Raw genomic sequence first — 27,760 nt, 5'->3', positions numbered from 1 at the left:
GATGTGAGTGAGTCGGGCATATTGGGAATGATGGTGCAGGCATCGGCTGGATGCTTCAAATCGCTCACAATAATGGCCCCTGGTCGGACATCGAACTTTGGATAAGCTCAAGCAAGAGAACCTTGCATCAGCTTAAGTAGAAGTACTCATTCTTCTTCTTGCTAACTCAAGCAGAAGTGCACTGCACACTAAAAAAGCGGCTGCATGTTTCACACTTGTCATCGCGCCGCCGCTGTGGGTTTAACATTCGTGGAAACTGTGAGTGTGTCGAGCTGCAGAGGCGTTCGAGGACAGTCACTCCTTCCATCCTGCCAAAAGCACTGAGTCGTTGCGTGTCTGAATCTTGAGGTAAAAGGTTTCCGTTCATGAAAAAGAGCCGACTTAAGCCTTATTATCAGAAGATTTTAATATAGGGATGAACATAGCAAACAGAGGAGTTTCAGATAAAAACCAACAGCCAGAATTGCATAGAGCCATACAAACAAAAGACGGAGGTGAGGCCTGTTTGGAAGAACAAGCAACCACTCACACTCGCCCGTGTCAAACGCGATAGGAAGGAAACAATGCAATATTTGTACTTACAATAAAACAGCATCCTAGTTACACACTCAAAACCATAATCGCCGCCTTAAGGTGGTGCCATTGAGCAATGCAGCGGCACCAGTGCAACCTCGTACCTGCCCTGTCTTCATTGTGCAACAGGAATTTTCCATGATTCAACCTTTGCTTTTAACATAATCCATTCCATAAATGCTGTTTGGTTTTTATTATTGCATTGAACTGGTTGATCATGCAACCCGGGGCGACGAAGCAGCGCACTCTCTCGTCTGCAGCTGAAGCCTCAGGAAACGTCTCAGTGAGAGTCTTTGAAATGTCAAGACATTCTTTTTCAATAAACCTGAAAGCCCATGTATGGCATTTAAAGGATTGCAGAAGCATTAATGATGCACACGAAATCCCAATGATCTGATTGGTGGGTTCAGTTTTCAAAAGTGGGTCTTGGTTTCTTTTCCACTGGGTTACAGTGAGACAACGTTTGGTTCCACTAGAATTCTCATGTGAGATGCTTGTCGCCCTCAGTACTGAAGCGCATGCACCACCTCGTACATTTCTATTTTATTGAGTTTTTTCACTCAGAATGAAGCGATAAAAGGAACTTTTGTCATCGCATGATTCCATCACTTTTCAAATCCTGAACACTGGAGTTTATGCAACTTTCCAACACAACATACAATTTTATTTTTTTCTATTTAAATGCCATCATTCATGTACTAATCTTTACTTTGTTATTTCAGAATATAAGCACTTTATTAGTTATTGAATTAGAAATATGATAGTATAAAACTTTTTTAATGAAAATAAATTAATATATTTTGAATTGATAATAGTGGGCTTTTCTATCAAAATATTCCAGCAGAGCTGTGTATATATCATAGAAAAGCTTCTCAACATCAACCATTTCACCAGTTCTCACAAGCCATTTTGTTCATTTAAACAAAATTTCCAACACTGAATTTGGCTGCATTATACTTTAAAAGGTTCATTCCTATATTTTATATTAAATATTTTAAGTCAACATTGATCCCTTTGCGACTCACTTTTATTCTCAATTGCAATTGTTAAAGCGTGTATTCGGATTTTCTGTATTCGTGAGTTTCTGAGATGTAATGAAATCTCATAATAAAAAATTATAATTCATAATCAGAATTTTAATTCACATTATGTTTAAAATGATTCAAACATATTTCAACTTATTTGACAGGTCACTAAGATCCAGTTTTTTTTCCTTCTTCGTGAGAGAAAAGGGTTTTATAAAATTGAAATCCAAGTGCCGGCTGAAAATAATAAAGTTAAAATTAAAAAGGGAGTTTTAAAATCTGGAGCCGTCAATAGATTAAAACTTTTTTAATCTCGATTAAAGCAGTGTAACGCACACAATAATTTGTAAATAAATCTCACTTTCTCTGTTTTAAATGTAACTCAAAGGAAGATGTTCCCAACACCAGAGTGGCCAGTTTTGTTCACTCCAACAACCCAACACAACAGTCAAGAACATTCTTCAGAACAACCTCACAGCCACTGAAGAGGCTCAACAACGTGCTAAAAGCACAACATTGTGAACATGATGACCACTCTTGTGTTGATAAAATCTTCCTTTAGACACCTGTCATCCCGAGGTTAGTGCGATCAACCAAGAATGAAAGTTTCACTACTAAAACCAAAAGGTTTGAACGACTCTTTCAGAGGCACTTGAACTGAACAGCAGACACTAAAAAGCTACTTCCATATATTTCCATAGCATCAATATAACTACAATTCCTCTCCAATTCAGACGCCTCCTCAACCATCATGAGGAAGAGACCATTTTAAGACAAACTCAAATTGGGCAGAGCTGCTAGTCAAACTGTAAATATACTTATATGAAACAATAAATAAGATTTATTTCTTGGGTGCATTAAAAGAAGTCATATATCTGTGCATTTTTATATATATATATTTGTGATAACTCATATTATTTCTACCTAATTGAGAACCTATGACACAGAGTCATTGAGCTATAGTCATAAACGGACACAAACTCAGCAAACAAATATGACATTGTTAGTCAAATCAAGCCAAATATGATGCAGTGGAAGCTAAATGAATGCGTTGACCCGCAGTGCAGGGATGAGAACTGATCCTCTCTTAAGAAAAGTCCTCCATGGCTTGACACTCGCTTTCATTATCCAGCAGGCTGAGCAGAAAATGGAATACAGTCTTCGACTAAACTCACAGCGGCTCAGTGGAAAGACTTCTGAAGTGCCCCTCTTAGCTAGTCTCTGAAGGAGGGCGGCTTCACCGTGAAGCAGGTTCTTGTCCGCAGAGGAGGAATCAGGAAGACAGAAACCATCTCATGGAAATGTCATAGGTCCTGGAGCAGCGGTCCAGCTCTGCTGCGTGGGACTGGAAAATGGACGGGCTCAGTGGCCTCCGTCATCCCACCCGCAGTCATTCTTCTGTTTGGCCAGTTTCTTGACCACTCTCTCCAGCTCTTTTCGGGACTTCTGCTCCTCCTCCAGAAACTGCTTCATCCACTTCTGATCCTGGAAGAGACAGCCGTGATATTCAGGACCGTTCTCCCTCTCCCTGTGTTTCTCACTGGACCTCAGTCAACTGCAATTAGAGGCACGTTTACCTTTTTCAGTTCATGAACTTCATCCTTCAGAGCGTACACAGCATCCACCAGACTCCTAGAATAAAAAAAAAAAAAAGGTTTTCGTAACATTAACATTGTCACACGCCTCAGCTCAGACAGAACAGGGGCCACACAGGAAGTTGATCATGAGGCAGTTTTTCAGACAACTTCAAGCCCATGTTCACTTAAATATTCATTTCAATTTTGAATATATTCAATTATGTTATACTATAAACATGAATTTTCTCACTTTTATTCTATTTTACATGTCACCGGTCACAGTTGTTTAGCTGTACATCAAGTCCTGTCATTGCCCAACAAATTGAGTGTGATTTGTTTTTTACAATTTCCTTATTCAAACTGCAAAATAAAACAGATTTTTATGTTTTGCACAGGGCTTATTCACTAATATGCATGCTAACATGCATATTTGTGTATATGAGGACATATTTTTTAAGTACATGGACATGAAATGAAAAAGACTTCATTGAAAAATCATATTAAACCTTCCTTTTATCCTTTATTTGTATTGTGTTTGTCTTTGAATTTTGGCATGACTTTGTCATGGTAAAATTAAATGCCCACTGCAGCGCTTGCTGGAGATCAGTCAGACATTCACTTCCATCAGTTAACGGTACTTTCCATTCCTACTGGACAACTGAGTTTAGTTTTATATACTGTATATAGGGACAATGATGATCAGTTATAAAGTACAATAATAGATATATAGGTTAACATCAGAAATAGTGTTAAATTACATAAGCAAAATTCAACAATTTTCCGTCATGATGCTATTTTCCATTGAGGTGGAGTTAAAGCATGTGGCTCTTTGACGTCATCAGTTTCACTAACTGATAAAATCACTGTCAAACAACATCGAAACTGAGTCGACTATAACCTGAATTTTAACTTCAAAGTCAACACATGAGCTCACTTTTCCTCGATCACTGTCTGCCCGTTGCTCTTCATCTCTTCCACGATGATCTTCTCCTCCTCCGGCAGAAGAACCTGCGGCACACACTCCTTCCGCACCGCTGCGCACGCACACGCACACGCACACGCACACGCACACACAGACACACACAGATGAAGCGGACTTAACCGTTGCTTCAGCCTCAGTGGTGTAGAGCATCTCCGTACCTGTGGTGGCCTGATGTAAACTTGCCCCCGTGCAGTAGGCTTCTATTACTCTCAGAATCTGAGCGTCTTCCTCCAGTGCCACTGTGCCTTTTTGGAGACAGAGATTTGATGTTTACATGCCAAACTGCTTTGTAGTACACCAACATTACAAATGAATGATGGATAGCAAATGAAACACACATTAAAGCTGAAATGTCTGTTTTATATATAAATACCGTAATTTCCAGACTACAAGCCGCTACTTTTTTCTCGCAGTCTGAACTTTTGCAGGCTAAAGAGTGTCATGCTGCCAAAATATTGAGGCTCATCACGTCAAACCGATGAAATCACAGGCGTTTTATTTCCCTTAAAGCAATGAAAATGTGCCGTTTTCATCTGCGTGTCAGCAGCTCCACCAACAAAGCAGATCTCCTGGAGGACAGGAGACAAGGAGCAGCAGCTGAGATCGACTGCGGTGTCGGAACTTCGGACACGCAGGCAAAAACAAAGAAGTGCATTTCCAGCGCTTTAATGTCAATAGAAGATGTGAGGAGTTCATGATTCAAGTTCAGAACATTGCTAAGTTTGTTTCATGAGTCAGTCTCGATGTTGGACCCCATTTTCAAAACTAGTTTAAAAGTGACTTTAAGCCTCGTGCACCACTGACCTTTCTACAGTGCAGACACCACCACTGCACCCGCGGCTTATAGTGCGGATAATATTCGGGTGCACTCAATAGACCGGAATTTATGGTAAATACTGCTAACACAATCGAACTGGTTGGTCACAACTCAATCCACGTCGAACTTTCAGAGTAAGGCTTTCAGCTTCCACTGTCAATTCCAAGTTCAGGAGATGGAAATGACAAACTGTAAAGTAAATGCAGGATAGAAAAAATAAATAAATATATATATAAAATTTTCCATCATACTATTGTAAAAATAAAAAGAAAATTGTGCAATATTTTCTTTCTATGAGGGCAAACTTGATGCACCTATACCTGACTATAAAGAAACTCACGAAAATGGCAGCAGACATTTTCTGACATTGTAGGATTGAAGGGTAAAAAAAGCACACATAATTACAGCACTTTACCGCTGTGGCACCACGCAGCGACTACACGGCTAGAAAAACTTTTAAGGGCTGAATAATCATAGATCAAAGTAATTATTCAATCATCTGCCTGCTATAATCACTTGACCTACTTTTCCTCATGTGAAGCTCGTCGTCAGAAGGCTTGCGGTCCTTCTTCCTGTTGCCGGGCAGGAATTTCTTCATCTGCCGAGGGCTCTTACTGGAGTCCTGGAGGAGAGAGACGGAGGCGTTCAAATCTGCATTCGGATGGACGCGCTGCGAGACAAACACCTGTAAAGCGAAGGCTCCAAACCAAACAGCCTGCAAGCTCACATGGATGCACATGTAATGGGGGAAAACTCACAAACAAACAAGGCAGCAAGCGTGTGTTGGTCACTGATCGCACCGGTCGGCTCACGGGTTAATCCCACAAATAGGTCCTCCTTCTTTAGCAAGAGGGAAAAAAAAGGTACTGACTGCTATCTTTAACTGAGGTGTCTTCAGTGCGCACTGGAAGTGAAAGAAATGTAATTATCAGGTCCAACTTTTGGATATGCCAGGATCACTGATGGAGCTTCTTTTATAGGTGGGTGGCATGAGTTATTCAAGGTCACGTATCCAAGCCTTCGCTCCACACACCCAATAATGAGCCGGAGCTGCCAAGCACCCTGTCGCCTGGTCCGGCTTCTGTAGCTCGCCACAGTGACTCATGGGTTTGGAACATAGATCTATGGAAAAAACCCTTTCAAAGACGTCTCAACACAAACTGTTCAACGTCCACAGTTTCCATCGGACTTCCACTGAAATGGACTCCATGCGTGTGCTTCAGTCAATTTGTCTTCATCGGCTGAGTATTTTCATTCACCAACAAAAACAAAATTGAAATGAACTGACTTAAATTACGAACCAGGCTTGAACAAAATGAGTTAGTACAGGATGCATTTATCAGGTTTGATTCCAAGAAGAAAAGGATTTTAAAAAATGTATGCATATCCTGTCATTTTGTTTGAAGGTTTTGTTTAATTTAAGAATCAGAATGAAATTTATTGCCATTGTCAGTGGGATCCCACCAACTAGGAAAGTGCTTTGGAATAAAGTGCTGTCAAAAAAAATAAAAATAAGTGGTGAATGCAATAAGCATAAAAATTAAATGAATGGTTTTGTAAAAAAATTAGCTAACATGAAATTCACCGCAATAATGTTTGTACAAACTAAATAAAACACTCTACCACAAAGCAAAACTTGATTCTGGGACGGACTAAAATATTCAACAAGAATCTCATGGATTTTTATGGGATTTTAATTCTACTTACTGCTTGCGACCTCTTTTCAAACACATTTCAAACTGATGGAAGTGAATTGGAATTTTTTGGGAGATGTTTTTGCATGCTAGTTAACCGTTTTCCTCGAGGCTTTTGTTTAAACTTTTTACTTAACCGCACACACAGAGAAGACAATGTGAAATCTGGGGGCATGTTCTGCTCCTTCAACATAACAAAAGTGGCCACAATATTGGGACATCTGCTAAGGCTGAAATATATCCATTGTCTTATACCAGAAAATATATTCAGTTGTACGTAAAAACAGGTGGCATTTGTCATGTTCTTTGCATCAGAAGAAAGCCGTTTCCGAAACCATCAACAGAATGAAACAGAGGACACAGAAGCTAGAGAACAGGAAACCAAGACGACAACACGTAAGACAGAGTAAGTGCAGGTGGCTCACACGTACACAATAGGAAATGGACAAGCACAGGCGTCCCCCAACATACACACACAGACAGAGAGCTGGAGCTAACCTTACCTTCATGATATAAGACATCCTCTATAGAACACGGAAAGGAGAGAGGAGAAGAGGAAATGTGCATGAATCATATGACAAGGGGAAAACGGGACAGAGTGAACTCATTTGCAGACCCTTCACCAAATTTTGCCCGTCACAAACTTTGGTGTCGACCGGTCGTGCAGTGCAGGATCATGTAGAGGAACAGGAAACGTGCATGCACTCTTATGTTGGGCAAAGAAAGCCGTGCTCCACGCGAGCGCTCTTACTGAGAGCTTGCCGTTTGATACATGTGGCAGGAAAGTAAAAAAAAAAACAAGTGGAAGAAGAGACACAGTGAGCAGGCGAAATATGCCCATAAGTACAAGGCCATTTCATCGTGGTAGGATAGCACAGGAACATCAGTTTCATTAAGAAAATACGAGGGGCAGTGTAAGTTTAAGTTACAAATTCACATGAAAAACTCTGGAAAAAATAATTATTTCTCTATTATGTAACGTTAATGTTTCGCATCTCTATTTAGAACACTGAATTCTGGTTACTACACTTGAGAGCCAGCCACTGCTGCTCTCTATTACGTGATGCGCGGAGAGCAAGCAGCGACAGCACTACGGCGCTCTTACAGAGGAACATCAGCTGTGAACATCGCACATGCAAACAGGTGTAACTCGATGAGCTGATGATACACAGAAAGAGAAGACTAAAACCAGACGCTAGGTCTGAACAGGATGTAGCTGTTCTTGGTTTCGGCCAAGAGTTTGGGCTTCAAAGAGAAGTTGATGTGGTTACGCTCAAACATCCTACCTCTTTGTAACCCAGCGCTGCAGAAGGCCTGAGCGGAGGCGCGGGGCGCAGACAGCTGAGTGACCACGGCTTGCTGATCTTTGGTGGCTCCAGAGGTCCTCGACTGACGGCCAAGTGGGACAGGTGAGCGGTCGGCCCCACCACACTCAGAGGTTTCTCCTCCACAGGCTGCAAAGTATCAAATATCGATGTTTTCATCAAACAATTTCTCTGATCTTCTCACGTCTCAACGGCACAGACTGTAGCAGTGCATTTCTAAAAATCTTCTATCAATTACTACCATCCAAACACAATATATCGAGCTAACCTTTTCACCCTGCACAGGAATGTTTCTCTACTTCCTCACCTTTAAGATGGTTCCTACAGGACTGCCACCTTTGGTGAAGGGCTGCAGGTGCTCCAGCCACTCGACCAAGTCCTGAGCACTACTGCAGAAGACAGTGACGCGCTCGATCATGCTTCCTGTAGGGCAAGAAGTGACCCCAAGGAAGTTAGCAGGGGAGACACTCACATGAACTTGAAAGATGAGTCTCATGCAATATAAACCTGAAATGTCGAAGGCAAAGTTGTCCGGGTCTTCTGCATGTCTCGTAACTGTTGTGCCAGTTAGAGGCAGTCGTCCCTGAAGGTCACACCAGAATCAAGTTTTTCTTATTTTAAACGTTTTTCTAGATATAAAGTCATCAAGTTAGCTTTAACAAGCGTTCACAAAACAGGGCTCTTTGAGTTCAGCTAGGAGTGTGAGACTTGCAGGTCTGCAGCTGGTTGTGGAGTGGATGGAAAGATGGCAGCCATGGCGACCACTGTGCAAGACTATGGTCGTAATAGTTTAGAAAGGTTTATTAATAGTGATGAGAACTGACATGGAGCAGAGGAAAGGTTGTGGTTATAGTAGAGACTAGTGCCAAGTATATTTATCGTGATAACAGCAGCCATCATCAACTTCCTGTCATGAAGTCATAAATAGTGCATATGACAGAATAGTCCCAATGATACCTGACTCAGACTTTCACTCTTAAATAAAGTAAACACATGATGTCAAGCTGAAAGGATGCTGGTAGTGTGAATGAAACCAGTGAAGACAGTGGCTCACCTGATATATAAAACCACTCATTCGAGGACTGGCTGAGAGCATCACCAACACGTTCGGGAAGAGCATGACGTAGCGCTCCTCTTTTTCCTAAAAGAGATGGCTTTCATTAGGTTGCGAAACAGCGACTCAAATAATGGGCAAGATGCCAAACATGAACGCTAAAAGTGAGTTTGAAAAAGCAAAGCGTGTGCAACTTCAATCAACACAAAATGTAGTGGAGAACAGAGGTTGGAAACTGCTTTTTTTTATGACTATTAATAAGTGTCTGGAAGCCAACAACCAGAAAAACGTGGCTTAGTCAATTCAAAAGAAAACCGACATTAACCCCTGCCATTTAAATCTTGACTTATCAGTTGCTTCTTTTGACTCATCAACGGAAGGACTGCTGCCGCTCACCTCACTGGACCCATTTCTCACATGAGCCTGGGACATGTAGGCCACGTGACCCAGGCTTTTGATGCCGTCTCCCTCCCAGCCACGCACAGGTTCAGACAGGATTTGGAGCTCCAGGTTCTTGCGCTTTCGCAGTTCCTGGCACTGTGTCTGGAAACAAGTCAGGGCATTGAAATGTGAACAACATCCAACGGCCACAGCAACAAAACTAGTGACTCCCAAATAATAAAATCTTTTCACAGACATTCTCATAAACACATTACTTGGCCATCACTTCTATCTAAAGCAATTCTATCTTCTATCTAAAGCTGTGTCGAAGGTTCACACTGGCATTTGAACCAACAACTATCTAATCTATAGTCAGTGTTTCTCATCTGTCAGACTTTTAAAATGGACATGTGGGTGCATTATTGTATTGTTTGGGGAACAATGTGAGGTGCAATACTGATGGAAAGCCTTAACCTCCACCAGCAGAATTAAATTAAATAAGATGAAGGGGCACTTAATATACTTTCACTGTTGTGAAGGGCCATCAAGCTAAAATATAGATAGCATAAATAAAAACATGCCTGGAAAGGTTGGGGGGGACAATAGAAATAGAAAAAAATTGAATGTTCAGTTACTCCACCAAATTATAAAAGTAAGAATTTTTTGAATATTTAGTTCTTCATTCAACACCTAGAATATTATCAGTACAAACCACAATATTTGCAGAATCACAATTTAAGTAGTGACAATATACGAACTACACATGAGAAAAATATTTAGGCTTTGTTGTTGTTTATATTATTTCAATTTCAATTGAGGAATTGGGAACGTAAAGAAAAGCCAGGAATAAGAAGACAATCATTTAGCCAAGTATTAAATAGAAATCGTTGAGGTAAAAAAAAAAGTGCAAGTAAAAAGAGAGAAAATTAATGAATAAAATCATAAATAATGAAAAATAATGAATACAAAATAATAATTTAAAAACAAATCTCCAAAAGGTGAATAACTAACAGCTGGGATGGTTAAATAAGTGAGAAATGAAGCTGCAAGACCAGTTTTAGAGTTTCCACTGGACCTCATGAGGGCCACACATAGATCAGCAACAGGCTGCCGTGTCACCCAGGCCATACTTTGTTCATGTCTGAACTGATTTTTTTTTCCCTTGCTACATTTACATTAAGAGTGTTGCCACAAAGCGGAGTTTGAAAAACTCCAAACATATTAGTTCAACTTCAGTCACCCACTACATGGCGGCTGAGATTCAGGAACCATCTCCCAAAGCTGCAGCGGCTCTCCCTCATTTTTATATTTCAGCATCCTTGCCCACAGACAAGCCTCCTTGTTCCCGCCTTCCATGACTGAATGACTGACTTCAACTAGCAAGGTGAGCGGCCAGCTAGCTCATATTTTCGCCAGGCGAGCAAATCAACCGTGAGTGTGTGGTTGTGCTGAATGAGCCGTGATGAATTAGCGGGAGAAGGAAGTGAAATGAAAAGAACTTTGCAGGTAGATTAAGTAGTGGATGGCTGATAAGTAGAGACAAATCAGGAGCAGAGAATTGACTTGAGAGCCGCGTCGCACACAGACAAGAACAGCCAAGGGCATTTCTACCACCGTATTGTCAGGGGTTTGGAGACACGCCGAGTGTACACTTATTTAAGCATGTTAGGAACCACCAAAGACATGAAGCGTAATCTGAGAAGAAACATCAAATTCATTACCAGTCATTTTCCATTTCAAGCAACAGCAGTGGGCCCCTAAGTTTCAAGGAGCAAGTGGTTTTACGTTTCCGCCCACCCAGCCACGTGCTCAGAACAGAGAAACCAGGTATGCAAAAAAGCTGCACCATGCCATGTTCATGAAGAGCCGTGCCGACTCACATATTCTTGTGGAGCTCCACGGCGGAAACTTCAACCATCACATACATGAATGTCACCTCAGATCACACCCACTATTGGAACAGTATGTTAAACTAAATCTAGTTTTCCTAAAGCCCACAAAGAGCTGCACTCAAGGTAATGAGACAAGGCAGAAAACCACATCTGATTGTGACACATAACCACAAGATTTTCTCAATGTGCAATACCGAAAATCCAATAAATTAGAATCAATCTCGAAAAGCTTCTTATCTTAAGCTCGTGCTGATACAAAGAGGAAGGAAACCACATTTGGATAATGCTGGTATAGTTAACAGATTAAAGCCTGCAGTTGTTTATTGGCTTGGGGACGACGCAGCTCTGACTTGTTTTGATAGTAAAGAGACGGTAGAATAAATACTCTCCACCATGAGATTGAATATTTCAACTGAACCTTTGTTGAGTTGATGAAGGCACCAGCGACGTGTGGGGCAGACTTACCACTAAGCTCCTGAAGGCAGCCATTGCTTTTAGAATATCAGCGAAGTCTGGGTGTTGTTCCTGGAATGGAAACAAAAACAAATGATACTTAAGAACAATTGTAGTGAGCTATACATTATATACATTGTTTGATCAAGCCATATTTTTCATGAACCAGTATTGGGGCTTTGACAAAAAACCTGCATCAGACCTGGAGTTTTGATTTCTATGTGTATAACATGAAGAAAAAATAGATCTAAGACTAACAAGTCTTACAGCTTAGATAACTCTTTTTGATGGAGTTTAAAATGAGTGCTGTCCATGCACTGTAGTATTGAGAAAAAATGATTTTAATCTCATTTGTATACATTATAGTTGTTTACAAAAAACAAAAATCACTGTATTTGGCAGTGAAATAAGAGATAAACATCATTAGAAAAGGATTACCAGGAGTCAAAATGAAAAGACAAAAAAAGAAAATGGAATTTTATCTGGTCCAAATATCACAGAGTACATCTGAAGTTAAATTAATAGGTTATCTAAAAATAGAATAATTAGACTGTGCCTGAATTAGCATAATAGCATTAGCATCAGAATCTGAAACACTTTTTCTGAATTGCTTTGTGTCAGAACCACAACTCCTGCTCAAAATAAACAAGTAATGAAGAAGAAAACAGAGAGAGTGGGTAACATGGAATGTCACTCAAACAAAGATGCAGGATAAAAATAAAAATAAAGAATAAAGACATAATTATATATACTATGTATATATAAATATATATAATATATACCACTAAGCGCAAATAAAAAAACATCTAAACAGTATTTACAGTGTATTCCCATATAAAAATAAAGACATGATATATACTACTGAGCGTGAAATAAAAAAGAACCATCTAGACAGTATCTGGCTACTACCTTTTACACATTTAGAAATATACCTTAAAAAACACCAAGTGTCAGTTTACCTCAACATGTCTCTCCAGTTCTTGTAGCAGAGTGGGATACTTGTCCAGCCTCATGAAGGGTTTGCTGAGGCTGGTGGTCAGAGTCAGGATCCCAGGAGAACTGGCTCCTTGGCTCTCCATGAACTTGTCCAATTCCTCACTGCAGGTTGCACATATTAACACGTTATTTTATGATTAAACAGTGAATGCAATTAACAATAATCACATTCTTATTCACACAAATCAAAATGTGGCTTTTTTACAATGGTCAATCACAATATTTTAGACTAAATTATTATATTTGTCATATAGAGCCTGAGATCTGAAACAAGTGTTAAACAAACACCAAATCAAACCTCAAGGTAAAATGCCACAGTTGGCAGCTTCCTGTTTGAATAACCAGCAAACAGAGAGTGCGCGCGTCAACTTCCATCGAGTTTAAATGTAAAGCCTGACCCCATGTGGCAACGCAAGACATTACACACAGGCGAGAACTTGACAACAACTCGGAACACATTGCAATAAAACATCCAGGGTCCGTTGGAGACAGGATAACTTGGAGGTGAATTGGTCTTTCTGTGGGTTTGTAAGGATCTATCAAAGACCTCCGCCATTGACAACATACAGTCGAATCAATGTCATGAATCAACTTGGGTGTGACAAAATGTTTTCTCCCACAGTTCCGTCTGTGACCTCTAGACATTCTATGTGTGTTATATGAGCTGAGATGAGATGTACTGCTTACTGCCACCTGCTGTCCAATTCAGAATATTATTAATACAAATGAGATAATATATAATATATAGATAAAATATAAGATAAGATCATTGGATTAGATGGCCTTTTAATAAGGGACCTTTCCTTCTTTTTTTTGTAGTGATAACTACAATAACATTTTACCATGGCTTTCAGTCACCTGCCCGACAGGGTTCTGACCTGTGATCAGTGAGGATGCAGACAGCTGACGGGTGGCTGGAGCAGTAGGCAAAGTACAGAGTCTTGAGTTGACTTATCACATTCAAATAGCAGCCGGCGACTCGCTGCTGACTTTCTGGAACTCTGGGGAGGAACAGGATAAATAAGGCATGAGTGGCTGGAGCAGTACAGATGTTCAGGTAGTGGTACTTGATAGGGTAATACAGAACGGGTGGCAGAAACTGCTTATAAAAGCCTCCGTCACATAAGCCGTGTTGCTTTAGAATGACAAGAGTAGAAACTGCGGCAGCAGTAGAAACAGATTGTGATCTTACTTTGTACATTCCTCCAAGGACACACAAAGCGCCTGCTGGAAGGTGAGAATATCCTCCAGGTTCCCACACAGTGCAGCGCTGTCAGATGTGCTCAGCCTGAATGACACATTTAGAAGAATAAATATGAAGATGAGACAGTTAGTGAATGTCTGCTACAATAACTTCATACTTAGTTGTGGTCATTCATCTTACTTGTCACTGGCTTGCAGGGGTCGAAGGTAACAACTGAGGACGGTTTGCAATTCTTTGACAAACTCCCGCTCATGTTCCAGGATGTCCTGAACCACCTGGATGGAAGGAGTATGTCAAAACTAATGTTCAGTCAAGTGTGGACCCTAAATGCATGTGACCTCTAAAATAAATGCTCCAATTAAATTCCAAAAATCAGGCTACAAAGTGGAGCTAGTGGGGAACCACACAGATGCTTTACACTGTATGTATATGAGTCCAATGATTAAAATATGAACTTATATTTATTTAGATATTTAAGAACAGCTTGGTTTGTTCCTACTGTCCTTGGTTAGAACATCCATGATGGTTTGACACACTTACTGAAGGTCACCTTGGCTAAAACTGTGGGAGTAAGATAAAGTAATTTAAACAGCGATGATGATGATAAAAACACCTCATAACTTGTTCAACAGCTACTTGCAGAATTCACTGAGAGCTTAATGAAACAGCCCACAGCGGAGTCAATATTTAGGTTAGATAGCTTAGGTTAAATAGTTATTTATTTTTGATGAATGGAAAACTAGGACAATAATTCCATCTGTGACCACAGAGGAAGGGCATTATTCATCCATATGTTTTAGCAACGTATTTATTGGCAGTATTTTTTACAGGTTTATTGTGACAAGTCACCTTTATGTGCGTGACTAGGGACATACCCATATATTTATTGAAATTAATATATGTATTTATTGTTTACAATTAAAGCTCTCTACATCACAACACACACAATCATGCCTCTCTTCATGAAGCACTTACCACACTGTAGTAGTTCTTGGTCAACTGATTTCCTTTAGGAGACAGTGGCTTATCTAGAAACATAAATTACAGGTGAAAGGAACTCCAAAATATCTGCATAATTCCAGCTATCATCAGGGACCTGAACTCACCAGAGGCTTTGACCTCTCGGACGTAGTTGCTGGGGAACCATCCCGTCCTGCCGTTGAGCGTTCCCTCCCACCAGCCGCCTTCCTCCTGCCGCGTTACCAAAATCAGGTCCCCTTTGCTGAACGACAGCTCGTCCTCGTTGTTCTGTTTGAAGTTAAAGCGGGCTTTGACCATCGCCTGCCCTCCACCTCCGTTCTCAGCCATTTCCTGTGAGAGGAGATTGAACACAACACTTTGTTGACGTGGAAATTCATCTATTATCCCTTTCATAGCAACGTTTTAATTGTGAGAACGCAAATATTAAAACACTGTACCACTGGTTTGGACTGGCGTCGCAGGGAGCCTTTAGACTTGAGCGAGGCTGTGTGCGAGGATGTTGACTGACTAGGGGTGGGGCCACCAGCCTGTCCACATGATCGTTCAGGAGCCGTGTCTGGGGGAGACAACAGGAAAGGCTGATTAATATAAACCAAAAAGTTAAGATGAAACGCTATACTGTTGAATGCGGTCATATGATGTGTATTTCTCCGTAGCGGTAGATACATTAATTACAAGTGCATATGGAACTTAAACATAAGAAGCAACAGTTAAACTGCTGAACAAATGTAATATAATAATAGCTGTGGAGGAAAAGTGGTTTAATACAGTGATTCTTAACAATAGGGCCGGGGTCCATGGTTGGGCCGCGAGCGCCTCGTGGAGGGCCGCTAAAAGTTTTTTGTATTACACCTATTTATATATATAATATATATATTTTGTATTTGCACCTCTGGGCCGTGAGAGCTGCGAGACGCTCAGTTTTTATACATTAGTCACATATGGTGGCCGTAGTGTGTCACTGAATTGAGTTTACAGCTGTTAATGTGTGATAGTTCCCAACAATGGAGAAGTTCCTGAAAAGAAAAAAAATGATAAACAAATATAAATTGGAACATTTTATGGCGATACTTTCATTTACACTTCTCTTTGGAGTTTAAATATTATATTTTAATATTTTTATTTTATCATATTTAGACATGGTTTTGTTCTATTTATTTTATTGGGATTTTTATTCAATTTTATCAATTTTCTCAACAATTTGCATTAAGCATATTTTTTTAATATAGTAAATTTGATGAATATGACTAGCACCTGGTTCTGCTGCTGGTTGGACTTTTCGATATAAAAAATATCTTAGCTATGATCACATGGTTTCATGTAATTTCATAAGGTTTTGGTTTGTTTACGTGCAAGTAGGTTAAATATGGTTGTTGATCACAAATGAAATCAAGAGTCATGAATCAGTTCTTTTACTCGAATGGGCCTGAGATCAAAAAGGTGAAGAACCCCTGGTTTAAAACACACTTAAAGCCATCTGTCTGAATCATGAAATTACTTCAGTAAAAATGATTCCCTATTCTCTAGTTAATCCTGACCAAGTAAATCCCTCACTCCCGGTCAGTGGTAGTGGCTAGAAAAAAGACAAAATGGCTAGTGTGACGTTTCATCCTTCCAATTCTCTGATAAGTCATGAACCTCTGTGTCTTATCTGCGATAGATGGAGCCTCACAGTTATTTATGTTACCAATAAAATCGACCTCGTCTGAGCCCGCAGACATGGGCTCCGGTGATTTAGGATCAAAAGCTGCCAGCTGTCGTTCGTCGAAAGCGCTGGCATAGAGACGAACAGACGGGGGGGGTATTTATTTTGTTGCCTAGACGGAATCAAATCCTGACTTTCTGCTGACAAGCCGACACATCCCTGAACTACAAAAGCCAAACCCACTTGGATAAGGAACTGCACAAATGGACCTTCAGTTTAGGACCAATTGACCGCTCCAAAAGATGGCTCAGAGAGGTTAAGAAGAAACCGTCAAAAACATCAAGTGAGAGCAAAGCCTCTACAAGGATCACAAGTGCAAAACCAGAGGATGCTTGTGTTTGGTTGAATCTCGTGACGACTGGGCTACAAATCAAACCCATGGTTAACAAAATCACTGAACAGCTGCCGGCAGCCAGCAGAGGATTTCAATATCAAGCTGAGCCAGGACAGGCGGATCCACATGTTACAGTGTGGGACTGACCCATCTTTGTCTACCGAGCAGATTCACTGGACAGCCTGTGCATCCACATAAAAACAATAGTTGAAATGACAACCATGTCACAAACGTACGCGCCTAAATTACCAACACAAACTCAGTATGCACCACAAAGCATTTATATTGCAAGAACAGGAACAAGGCAGGAAATAAAATGCTTTACTCTCCATGCTGGCAGACCCACGAGGAAATATGGCACTCAGCATGACATAACACACACAGACTGCTAGGCCAGCTGCCCACAAATACATTGGTTGCTCAGAAGGCTGCAACCAGACCAACAAATGTGAAAATGACAACAATCTTCTAAGTTCCACGGCTGTGCAACAGTCTGTTTCAAAACTAATGTAGATGCTCAATGCTGCTGCTTATCACTATGTTTTCATGAGAAACCTTCTGTGATCAAGACGACCCAGAAACAAGCTCACCTGTGAACGTGTTTCTGGGTCAAACTAAAGGAAGAATCATCCATCTGACGTGGACAAATACAACAGATGACACACAGACCGTTTTTAGACTGTTATCTTAACCACCCTAATCACATCTGAGTTACTTTTTTGTCTGTTATGACACCAACAAAGAAAGCTAGCCCTAAAACACAACCTAGAAATGAAACAGGCAACAAGTGGGTTCCACTTTTCATGTTCTTTAAAGCTGCATCAGTTCTTACTAATTTGTCTGTTAAGGCGGAGCGTTTGACTTTACTCACATGTATATTCTTGTCAGTCTTGCATAACTCTACCTTCCTCATTCGTTCACAACAACCATTAAGTTCTCCATTCTCTTCATGTCGTCTTTCAAGTTCTTCCACTTGAAATCTGTCTCCTTTTTTAATTAATAATCAGATTAAAGTGCCTGTTCTAGCCACGTATGTCTCGCCACTGGAGTTTCTTGTACACAGAACCAGTCCATGATGTCCTTTGCATTACACCCAAAGGTCGTGTGAGGGGTTGCCTGCCAAACCTGATGTTACACTGAGTAGAAATAAATGCTTGAGACGTACAAGCACCATAAGATGATTTACATAGGGAGGAAACCATGCTTGAAGAATATGTACAGCTTCACAGCTTTACAGTTTGAACATAGACCAACAATGGGTACGAAACATTGAAGGAGATGAATTCCTTGACACCATTTAAGTGAATTGGCAGAGAGATCCAGAGTATAAAAGGCTTTGATGCTGGCTGAAGCTGGTAAGCAAGTCAATATCCATTACTCACTAAAAGGCAGAGCACATTTCATAACATTTTTAGAGACACTTCCTGTGGTTTGACAAAATTCAAATTGGACCATTTAGCCTGAGACCTGAGCACACCCTCAAGCATGTCTTCCAGAAGCAGAACCAGAGTGTTTTGACGCCATGACCTCAATGCTGCAGGTGGTCGCGGCCAAGGTGGCAATACAGACTTTCAAGAGAGTAATAGAAAGACTACTATTGGGATAATAATAAGTCAAATTGCATATAAGAATACTGCGAAACACAGACTGTAATTTTGCTAATTTTGACATGTTATTCGCTCATTCTCTCTCCACAGTTTCTTTCCAGTCCTCCTGTCACTTTCAGACCATTTCCAAAAAACAACTTTTTCTAAGTTAATAGTTAGAATAATAGATGATAAAATGAAAATAAAAGTATCTTTGTTTTAAAAGGTATAGATGATTAACTAAATAATAAAATGTTTAATAACATCTGTTTATTTAAGTTGAATCTGTTTCACATGAGGTTGAACATTGGGGCGATCCAGTGATGAGCAAAGAGTGTTGTGCACAGAAATGTCTTGACGTTTTTTTTTTTTGTTAAACTTCCCACAATCTCACTTAGCCTCCTCAACATGGATGTTTTGATTATGACATCAGCTTGTATGATGTGGAAATATAGTATTTGTTATTATTATGTTATTTGGATCAAATAAACATTATTTTCCCAGCGCCAATTTCTACAGTTCAAATTTCATCTTAGGGTCAGTAGCAAAGAAGGAGTCCGTGGAAACTGGACTATAACTTTGACATATACTTGCACACAGTCAAAAATAACACTTAGCAATGTGCTACTTCCAGACAAAATACATGTGAATCCAAAGTATATAACATGTTAGCTCGTGGTAACAATGTGTACATGACATGGAAATTGAATGGTGCTGTTCTAATGTAACTTACTCTTAATAAGCAGAGGTATATAGCATTTAATAACATGAAAGAGATGTGTCACAGAAGAGTGCAGTAATAAAGAGGTACGCTGATATGTTTTTCATGGAGAAACTGGTCCCCCATATCAATGAAGGTATCTGTGGCTACCAAAAGAATTCAGCTCTTACCTTGAGTGGCAAAGTTCACGGCGAGCAATGTGTTCAAGATCTTGCCAAAATTTTCACCAGTGTACAACCACTCGGGCTCAAATCCCTGAAAACGAAAAATCAAAACAAGCGTCAATATTCCTCAATACTATCATCATAAACAGATCACAGCTGATGAAGCAGAAACACTGGAATGCAGAACCAGAGTAAGTCAAGATCAAACTAGCAGATCACTAGTGGAGAAGATCAAACTGACATCTAAAGCATCAAGCCTTCACTCCAGGATACATCAGACGGACTGATTTCAGACCTGCAGCCCACTGAACTGCACCAGGAGGCTTGCATGCACACAATGACTACACACATCGCTTCCTTGCTGTGTTCGGGCACGCAGGTGTCTTGTTGCCTCTTGAGGATAAGGTTTCACCTTTTAAATAAAACATCTTAAACAGAGTTTGACTCAGTCAGTCTCTGGATGTATGAGACCATTTAGTAGGAAACAAGAAGCACCTCTTGAAATGCAACTTGAGAATAGTTTAAAAACTTTTGAACTGCTCATTTAAGCTTTTGTCCTAAAATAATAGGTTTCTTAAGGAAATAAACACTTCAGATAAACAAGTGGCATCAATAAACAGTTCTTGGTGATTTGACATTTAGAGGTTTATTGTATTCTAAAGCATGACAGATCATAAGAATGAAGCCACATGTAGTTCCTCTTTTGTATCTCAGGACAGAAGTGAAAGCAGTACGGTAGATCTTTTTTTGGTGGTGAGTGAGTGAACAGTCACTTAAAAAAAAAAACTTTTCTAAAAACCGTTACATCACTGACCATCTCTTTCCTTGCGTGTTCAACTGTGGTTCTCTCAGGTCTCCTGGCAAAGAATGACTACTGGCTGTTGCAGCAGAAGCTCTAATTATGGGCAGAGTTTGGTGCATGAAAGCGAAGGGGACCTCCCAGACATTAGAAACCAGCTGCGCAGAAGAACCCAACCACTTGACTGAGCCCACGAATTGGGCTTGGTGACTCAATTAGCAGTTTTAGGAAACCAAATGTGATTTAAGACGATTATTTATAACGCTGGTGACTGTCCAGTGTGGGATCCAGAGACAGGATACTCCCAACATCTGCTACTCTTTCCTCTGGCCGCCAATTATGGGATGGCAGCAAGAGATGAAACTGGTATTGAAAGGTTGGTTCAGCAAGCCAATGGAATTCAAGTATTAATCTCTTCAGCATAAAGGAGTGACAGCAGTGTTGCCAGATGTTTGAAAGAATGTTGTATGACAGAACCTGGCATGATCCAGATGGAACATTTCAGTCACTCATCCATGCTGTCGGCCATAAAAATATAAAAGCATGTGAAAGCTTCACTTAACAAAGGCAGTGAACTCTAAAAAAAAAAAAAGATATCAAATATTTAAAACAAAATGCTACTCCTCTTTTAATAGACTTCAAATATTTTTCAGAGCTGAAGTTCAGTCGGAGGTTTTCACAGTGTTTCTACTCTTTACCTGCATATGTCTATGAAAATTAATTCATTATATAAGCGTATCACAGGTTTTCTCATTCGTGTTTACAAAAACTAAAAAGAAAGCTTCACACACATTTCCAAAAAACAAAAGAAATGATTTTATGACCAAGTTTTATGAACTAGCACGCCAGTATATTAAACAGTGCCAAGTGGGTTCACGAGGTTCACGCCACACAAGAGGAGAAAGAAAACAAAACACAACAAAAAGATGACAACATAAGCGACTGTAAGTGCAGAGTGAGAACTGCAGCCAGCTAAAGTGCTTACCGCTGAGATAATAACAGAGATGGGTTAGTCGCTGTCAAAGTCACGTTACAGTCACGCAACTTACCTCTACTTTTAAGGACGAACATCCTCTTAAAAACTCTTTAACATTGGCGATACAGTCGGCTTCTGTTCGGGGTTCCTGACAGTACTGAAACAGGCACACGAAATATATTAATACAGACACATCCGACTGCACAGCACCGCGTTTGATCCCAGATTAACGCGGACGGAGACAAGGCTCGTCCTGTCTGCTATGCTCCACATTACAAGTTCAAAACATTGCAGTATTCTTTCTGTGTCTCCTTTCATGTCCACATAACCATAAACGCCACAATTTCGGCAAGCTAGTGAAAAGTATACAAAACATCCGCTGACTTTGGAAACTTTCAAAATAAAGGGCAGGCTACATCGAAACGCTGATCAGAACAATTAAAGCAACATTGTAAAAATGTACTGTTATGCTTTGCTTTACACGTCCATTTGGAGTATGTGAGACAACTGTGCCTGAAAACGTAAATAATACAGCAGAAGCTTACACTTCCGGTTACACTGCGGCTCGTCCTCGCTGTATAAAAAAAATGCGTTGGAGCGGAAATGACGACATCACAGGGCATTCGTTATCATTTTAATCTAAACGTTATATTTTTAACGCCGTAAGAAGGTTGTGTGGCGACTTTGGACTTGTAGCGTGACGATCAAGTTACTATCAATCGGTAGCAACGCGTGGATAAAATCCCCGCCGCAAGTTTATGGACGTCCACACGCCAACACACGTCAAGAACGCGGAACACGACTTGGCTTGGGGAAAACTTCAGCAAGTCACGCCTGAAAGTTTGCTTCGTACAACGAGCATGTGACACTGCACTCGCAACATGTTTCCTGTCAAGCCCTTTGTTTATTTGACCGCAAACCCGACGGGCCTCGGTAACTTGGCGTCCGAGCACCAAACCCCTCCCTTCGCTTGTCGAGCGTTTGTTGACTTTTTCTGCTCGCCTACCTTGGGAGTGAATCCAGGTACAAGCCGCTCGGTGAGCTTGCACAGCACGACCCCATCCTTGAGCGAGCTTTTCAAGAACTCCTCCGGGTCAGCGATGTTCTTCTTAGGAGAATTGAGGACTCCGAGCGATATTAACCAGGTTACCGTTTGCTCTTCGGGATTCATAGCTGCGATTGCTTGTCATTGCCTGAGCAGGCGTGAATTATTTCATCGAGCAAAAGCCATTCATAGCGGCGTGTTCCGTATCGATTTGCAGCTTACATCCGCACTTCTTCTGCCAGTCAAAAAAAAAAGAGGTAGGGGGAGGACGACGTTGTTTCAACACGCTTCAGCACTGACGATCACTCCTACTGGCAAACAGGAACCTCAACAAGACAGCAGCAGACAGGCTCCCCTGCACAGCTGCACATGCCTGCTCCCACCAGGGCACTGCACAGCCACAACCCCACTCCGCACCTGTTTGTTGTTTCTCACACAAGGCATTTGACGCTTCAACAAGCCTGAACTACTTGCCATATAAGCATATATACCTTGGCTTGATTGACAGTTGTGTCAGACAAATATAAAGGCACCATGTGACTAAAAGTAAAAGGAAATAAAATGGTGCTGTTCTAGAAAGCTGAGCAATTGACAGTCAAATTTACTGAAGTACTTTTGTCCTTTGTCAAACATATTTCAGTAAGCCTTTATACAATACATAAAAAATCTAAGACATTTGATAGAAAAATCCACTCATAGTTTTCATAAATCTAGAAGATAGATACTTTATTGATCTCTGAAGAGAAATTCCCATTTCCAGCAGCATGACAGGTGGAAACATAAGAGCAAGTTAAAAAAAAAACGGAAATAAATAGAATAGAAATAATAAATCTGGATGTCCATTCCTTTTTTCCCTCTCATGGCAATACGTCCGTCCTCTAAATTAGTATAAAACATTCTATATAAAATCTGGACCCGTAGCGTAAACTTGGTCTGAATCTGTGAAGCCATGCTCTCATCTGAGCACTCCTGTTTCCTCCCACAACCTAAAACACAGCAAGTGGTGTCTCCATTCTTCTACTTAAATGAGACTTGTGCTGTGAAGGGACTGTTGGCTTGTACCCCTCAACCTCCCACACAAAGGAAAACACCCTAAAAATTCAGAATTTTATTAAAATTATGAGCTCAACTCCAAAACCTATATGATGGCATCAGCTCGCCTGCTCTTCATTTTCAACATAACCGTCCATGTTGGGCTTCAACAGCAGCCTTGGCAGATCCTCAACAGCATCTGAAAATAAATAAAATCAGCTCTGCACTACTGCACAAATACAACAGTATGGTCATCACTTACCTGCAAAGAGGACTTGGGTTCACCTGCAGTTCAACAGCATGACGATGCACTTCATGTACCAATCATGGCCACTCTGTCCTTAAAAATGCTCATCCTGTAGAGCAAACCATGAGTTAAAACCATTCAATTGAGCCCATAAATGTATTTCAGGTTTGACATTCTCAAGTCCCTGTTCCAGCGCATCCCAGTGATCGTTTCCAGTTGCAGAGTTCGGCCATTTGTCGCTTTCAGGTCTCCTTTGAATGAACCGATATGCTTGTCGCCAAAAACCTCAGAAGGGAAAAGGGTTCTATCCCAAAAAGATTATTAACTGGAGTTCAAATTTAGTTTCTAATCAATGGTTGTTTGGTTAAAAAAAAAAAAAAGTTCCCATCTTGTAATTTGAGACATTGAAAATGGAGAGGATCAAATTGTCTTGGTCTGATGCTGAACTTTGGCAGATAAAAGGCCTTACGAAAAAGCAGAATTCAGTTGGGCGTCCAGGTTTGAATTTTTCGAGGCAAAAGTTGTGAGGGGCTAAGTTTGAAGATTTGCATGACAGGACAATAAGAAACGCATTGACAGAGGAGAGAAAGAGTTTTGCTTTGCTTACCAGCTGTTGACTACTGGTCGAGGAGTATTGAATCTTGCTTTTGGTTGTTGTTGCCTTTGACTTTGTCGCAGGATGCCATGAAATGGCTCTAGGGTGAAGCATCCGTTTCCAGGGTAACTTCATTAGAACAGTGTTTGACAGTGAATTTTGTCCGACCCTTTGACAGCAGTGACCAGTTTGCAGTACACTCGTACGGAAAAGTAGTCCTTGGATAGAAGGTCTGGCTAGAGACATCCATGGTTTACAGAGAAGCTGCTAGGACACCATTGCACTTGAAATTCATGTAACCAGTTGGCAAATTGATGAGAAGTTATGGTTCAACTAAAAGCTTTATTGGAAAGGGAGAGCCAAAGTTATAGGGAAATGCAGATTCCATTAGCACTAAAAGGTACAAAAAATTGGTAACAGTACTGTTACATGAGCAAGAGATTACCGACTAAAAAAAAAAAAAAAAGACATAAAAATGGGGGAAGTGTGACAGCTGACAGCTAGGTTATAGAAGTTTGACAACGTTGGCTTTTCAGAATGGGATCAAAACACGCAATGACTGTGCATCACGACCAGGATCTTCTTGCAAGTGGTTTTCATTGTCCATTTTAGTATCTGCTGCGGACCATTCCTCTATCAGATCGCACTCCTCCTCTGCCACCACGTGGCCCTCCCCGACTTGAGCTGCCATACGAGTCTCGGGGAGGGTAGCCTCTATCAGAAGAGGGGCCTGGGCCCCTGTCCTGCCTGCCCATTCGTTCACCGCGGTTGGGTGGGTATTGGTCACTCCGACTGCTGGGATAACTGTCTCGACTGCCATATCCATCTCGGGAATTGCCGCCATAATCGTCATAACGACTGCTTCCGCCGCTGCCACCATAGGATGGTGGGGGGCCCCGTGAAGTTGGGGCGCTGCGTGAGTTACCTGCAGGGTCAATGGGTCAGGTAATTGGCAAGGATCAATTCACACATGTTCTTGTTGGTCATCTGCTCATTCACTTTGGCACTAGAACCTGTCGGTACCAATTTCTTAGATGGACCTTTAACGTTCGATCTTCAATTTTTCTTTTTTTATACACTGAATTAGACTCCATTTTATCCAACAACTGGACATTTTACTTCAGCATGCCTTTGAGCCACATTTCCTCCGAGTCCATGGTTTTACAGTGGTGCTGGTGGTTTCTTGAGGAGCTTGCTTTGACATGTAACTGACGTATCCAAGCACTTTGGTTTCCTCTTAGTCGTCATCGTCGGTTCTCAATTATTGTGCGACATATTAACTGGGCAACTGTCCATAACCTACTCTGATGAAGGCTGCAGTAAAAATCTGTTTTACTACACTTGGAAAGGGTTTTTCTTTGAGCTTACCAATCGCTATCGTTGCAAACTGAATGTAGAAACAGCGACTTCATGGTTGTGGAATGAGGATAAGACAGCCATGCAGACATGTCATCTTGACTGGGACGGTTTTGTAGACTGAGGTTTAGAAGGCCAAACTGATGGATCGTCTTCATTGTGAACATTTTTTCTGTATCACGGCGTGAGGTTTGTTGAGATTTTATCCTGCGTTGCTGGTCTTTTCGTACCAAGGTTCTGGATTGTTCTCACACTGGCACATCTACCACAGTCATATCTTACCGTAACCATCATAGTCCCGATACGATCCACCACTTGGACGGTCCATGTAGCTCCGTGAATCTCGGCCTCCACCATAGCTGTCACGGTCGCTGCAAAATAAAAAAATAAAAAGTAAATCACTTATCTACCGTTTTCATGTTTTCCTCCAGTTTCATCCAGCAGTCTTACTTGTATCCCCTGGACATTGATCCATAATCATCTCTGGAGTTGGAGTAGTCTCTGTACGAATAATCTCTTGATGGAGGCCCGTAGTCCCTTGAGTCTCTTGAATTGTAATCTCTGCTCGAGTATCTGGCAAAACATTAAGTTCGGTGAGGGATAACAAATTTTTATACATCCCAAACCGGAGGTCTGGTGTGTGTGCCATTTGGGACAACTTTTAAGTGCTCAAAATACATACCCATCTTTTGCATGGTAATGATCATCTCTTGGTGACGGATAGTCATCTCTCCTGGACATCATGGAGTCTCTGCGAGGAGGTGGGCCATAAGGATCCCTGTCCCGTGACATGGGTGCTAGAAAAGCAAATAGCAAAAATATAATTATTATCCAGGACAAAATGAGCCAACCATGAAGATCATAAGTTCATACCTCTGCTCATTGGACCTGATGTAGCCGGCCTTTTTGGTGGGGGGCCACCATTACGTACAGGGGGTCCTCTCTTCAAAGGTGGTGGTGGCCCTCGTGAAGACATGCCTTTATAGTAGGGGTCCCCATTCCCTGAATTGTCATAGTAGTCTTTGGACAGAGGAAAGAATGAGATATTAGAATCCAGGAAGCACGTTAGTGGGGTTAAAACTTACCTCTGGATGGCGGTCCCCTCATTCCACCCCGGGATCCTCGTGGACCTCTGGGCGGTCCACGACTGCGAGAGTACAGAGGTGGTCGCCTGCCGCCACTCTCATATAGAGGTTTGGTTGCTTGCTCAACTTTAATTGGCTGACCATCCAGAGACTGGCAGAAAAAAAACATGCACATTAAAACCAAACAGGATTTACACACTCAAACACAAAAGGTGCTCACTGTACCTTTCCATTCATCTCATGAGCTGCATCCTTGGCATCAGCTGGATTTTCAAAAGTCACAAAGGCAAAGCCCCTCGACTTGTTAGTTTCGCGGTCTTTCATCAAAATCACTGGAATGAGAAGATAATGAGTCATCGGGTGACGATTAGTAATCACAAAGTTGAGTGGATTACTAGAATTGCAAACAAAGAAAATCTCACCGAACTTAATAATAAACATAATAGACCGATCGTATGCACGTGTCATAAATTCTCGATAGAGGCCGTGAAGGAGACGAAGCTCGGATGCTAACCTTCAACAATCCTGCCATACTTGCTGAAGTACTGCTCCAAGGCCTTCTCGGTGGTCTCGGTGTTCAGTCCGCCGATGAAAAGCTTCCCCGGTCGATCCGCCTCCGCCATTCTACCACGAGCAAACAACTGCAACGACGCACACCGAGAGAAAACAAACATTAAATATAACACAAAAGCTGGTTCCGTTCCGCCGCGTTCGGTTTACATACCTGCTGAAGGAGAAAGAGAGGCGCTTTTGAGTGCGCAAGATGGCGACAAACGCGCCGAGCCTTGTTTTCGACTTCGTCGCGGGTGCAAGCGCTGTGCCGGACCCGAAAAGACCAACCGTTGGGCTTCTTTTCAACAGATCCCGTATTCAAGAAGGGCTACACAAAACACTATGTCGCGATACAAAACACGCAGCCTTGCACGGCGTAGTTTCCTCTCGTGTGGGCAGTTAGTTACACCCCCCTCGCTTTTCTTTTTCCAAATCCTCTTCTTCGGGTGAGCTGCAGTACTGTTTGTTTGAGTAGCGCCACCCCCTGTTTGAAATTGAAACAGCTGCATGGACTTCCCACACTGGTTACAATTTTTACAGTGAAGCCTCACCCACACGATCTCCACCTTAAATTAGTATTTTTTTTCTATTCGACACCCATTGGGAGCA

General features: G+C 41.3%; 2 protein-coding genes across 4 annotated transcripts; both read right to left on the bottom strand.

Annotated features, from left to right (window-relative positions):
* Positions 1 to 393: 393 nt before the first annotated feature.
* arhgef6 (Rac/Cdc42 guanine nucleotide exchange factor (GEF) 6) lies at positions 394 to 22,655 on the bottom strand. 2 transcript variants are annotated; one of them, XM_053879513.1, is made up of 22 exons: positions 22,246 to 22,654; positions 21,313 to 21,396; positions 19,471 to 19,555; positions 15,392 to 15,510; positions 15,080 to 15,284; positions 14,949 to 15,001; positions 14,154 to 14,248; positions 13,962 to 14,057; positions 13,648 to 13,770; positions 12,733 to 12,871; positions 11,786 to 11,845; positions 9,444 to 9,590; positions 9,048 to 9,134; positions 8,501 to 8,576; positions 8,301 to 8,416; positions 7,955 to 8,122; positions 7,172 to 7,192; positions 5,500 to 5,596; positions 4,316 to 4,402; positions 4,110 to 4,209; positions 3,176 to 3,230; positions 394 to 3,083 (listed from the first exon to the last, which is right to left on the bottom strand). In XM_053879513.1, exons 1-22 carry the CDS (start codon positions 22,408 to 22,410, stop codon positions 2,961 to 2,963), a joined length of 2,301 nt encoding a protein of 766 aa, XP_053735488.1. In that variant the 5' UTR covers positions 22,411 to 22,654; the 3' UTR covers positions 394 to 2,960. The 2 variants fall into 2 exon arrangements, with proteins under 2 accessions (XP_053735488.1, XP_053735489.1); XM_053879514.1 differs by lacking the exon at positions 7,172 to 7,192 and having other exon boundaries at positions 22,246 to 22,655.
* Positions 22,656 to 23,045: 390 nt separating this feature from the next.
* rbmx (RNA binding motif protein X-linked) lies at positions 23,046 to 27,600 on the bottom strand. 2 transcript variants are annotated; one of them, XM_053878950.1, is made up of 10 exons: positions 27,324 to 27,600; positions 27,114 to 27,240; positions 26,825 to 26,931; positions 26,600 to 26,750; positions 26,388 to 26,534; positions 26,197 to 26,311; positions 25,965 to 26,087; positions 25,797 to 25,885; positions 23,579 to 25,083; positions 23,046 to 23,515 (listed from the first exon to the last, which is right to left on the bottom strand). In XM_053878950.1, exons 2-9 carry the CDS (start codon positions 27,220 to 27,222, stop codon positions 24,767 to 24,769), a joined length of 1,158 nt encoding a protein of 385 aa, XP_053734925.1. In that variant the 5' UTR covers positions 27,223 to 27,240; positions 27,324 to 27,600; the 3' UTR covers positions 23,046 to 23,515; positions 23,579 to 24,766. The 2 variants fall into 2 exon arrangements, with proteins under 2 accessions (XP_053734925.1, XP_053734927.1); XM_053878952.1 differs by having other exon boundaries at positions 23,051 to 23,515; positions 23,579 to 23,672.
* Between the last annotated feature and the right edge of the window lie 160 nt (positions 27,601 to 27,760).

Source organism: Synchiropus splendidus, chromosome 11 (assembly GCF_027744825.2).
Source record: "Synchiropus splendidus isolate RoL2022-P1 chromosome 11, RoL_Sspl_1.0, whole genome shotgun sequence".
In the NCBI taxonomy this organism is placed as follows: domain Eukaryota; kingdom Metazoa; phylum Chordata; class Actinopteri; order Syngnathiformes; family Callionymidae; genus Synchiropus; species Synchiropus splendidus.
Note: the sequence above shows the minus strand (reverse complement) of the source record. Positions and strands in the feature narration are given on the sequence as shown.

Bases quoted from the DNA above. Each gene is read 5' to 3' on its own strand.
- arhgef6 (XM_053879513.1), bottom strand. From the start codon at position 22,410: ATGAATCCCGAAGAGCAAACGGTAACCTGGTTAATATCGCTCGGAGTC. The intron at 21,397-22,245 runs GTAGGCGAGCAG...TGCCTGTTTCAG, and splicing joins TACCTGGATTCACTCCCAAG to TACTGTCAGGAACCCCGAAC. The intron at 4,210-4,315 runs GTACGGAGATGC...GTGCGTGCGCAG, and splicing joins TTTACATCAGGCCACCACAG to CGGTGCGGAAGGAGTGTGTG.
- rbmx (XM_053878950.1), bottom strand. From the start codon at position 27,222: ATGGCGGAGGCGGATCGACCGGGGAAGCTTTTCATCGGCGGACTGAAC. The intron at 26,932-27,113 runs GTTAGCATCCGA...TTCTCATTCCAG, and splicing joins GTATGGCAGGATTGTTGAAG to TGATTTTGATGAAAGACCGC. The intron at 25,886-25,964 runs GTAAGACTGCTG...TTTATTTTGCAG, and splicing joins TCAATGTCCAGGGGATACAA to CGACCGTGACAGCTATGGTG.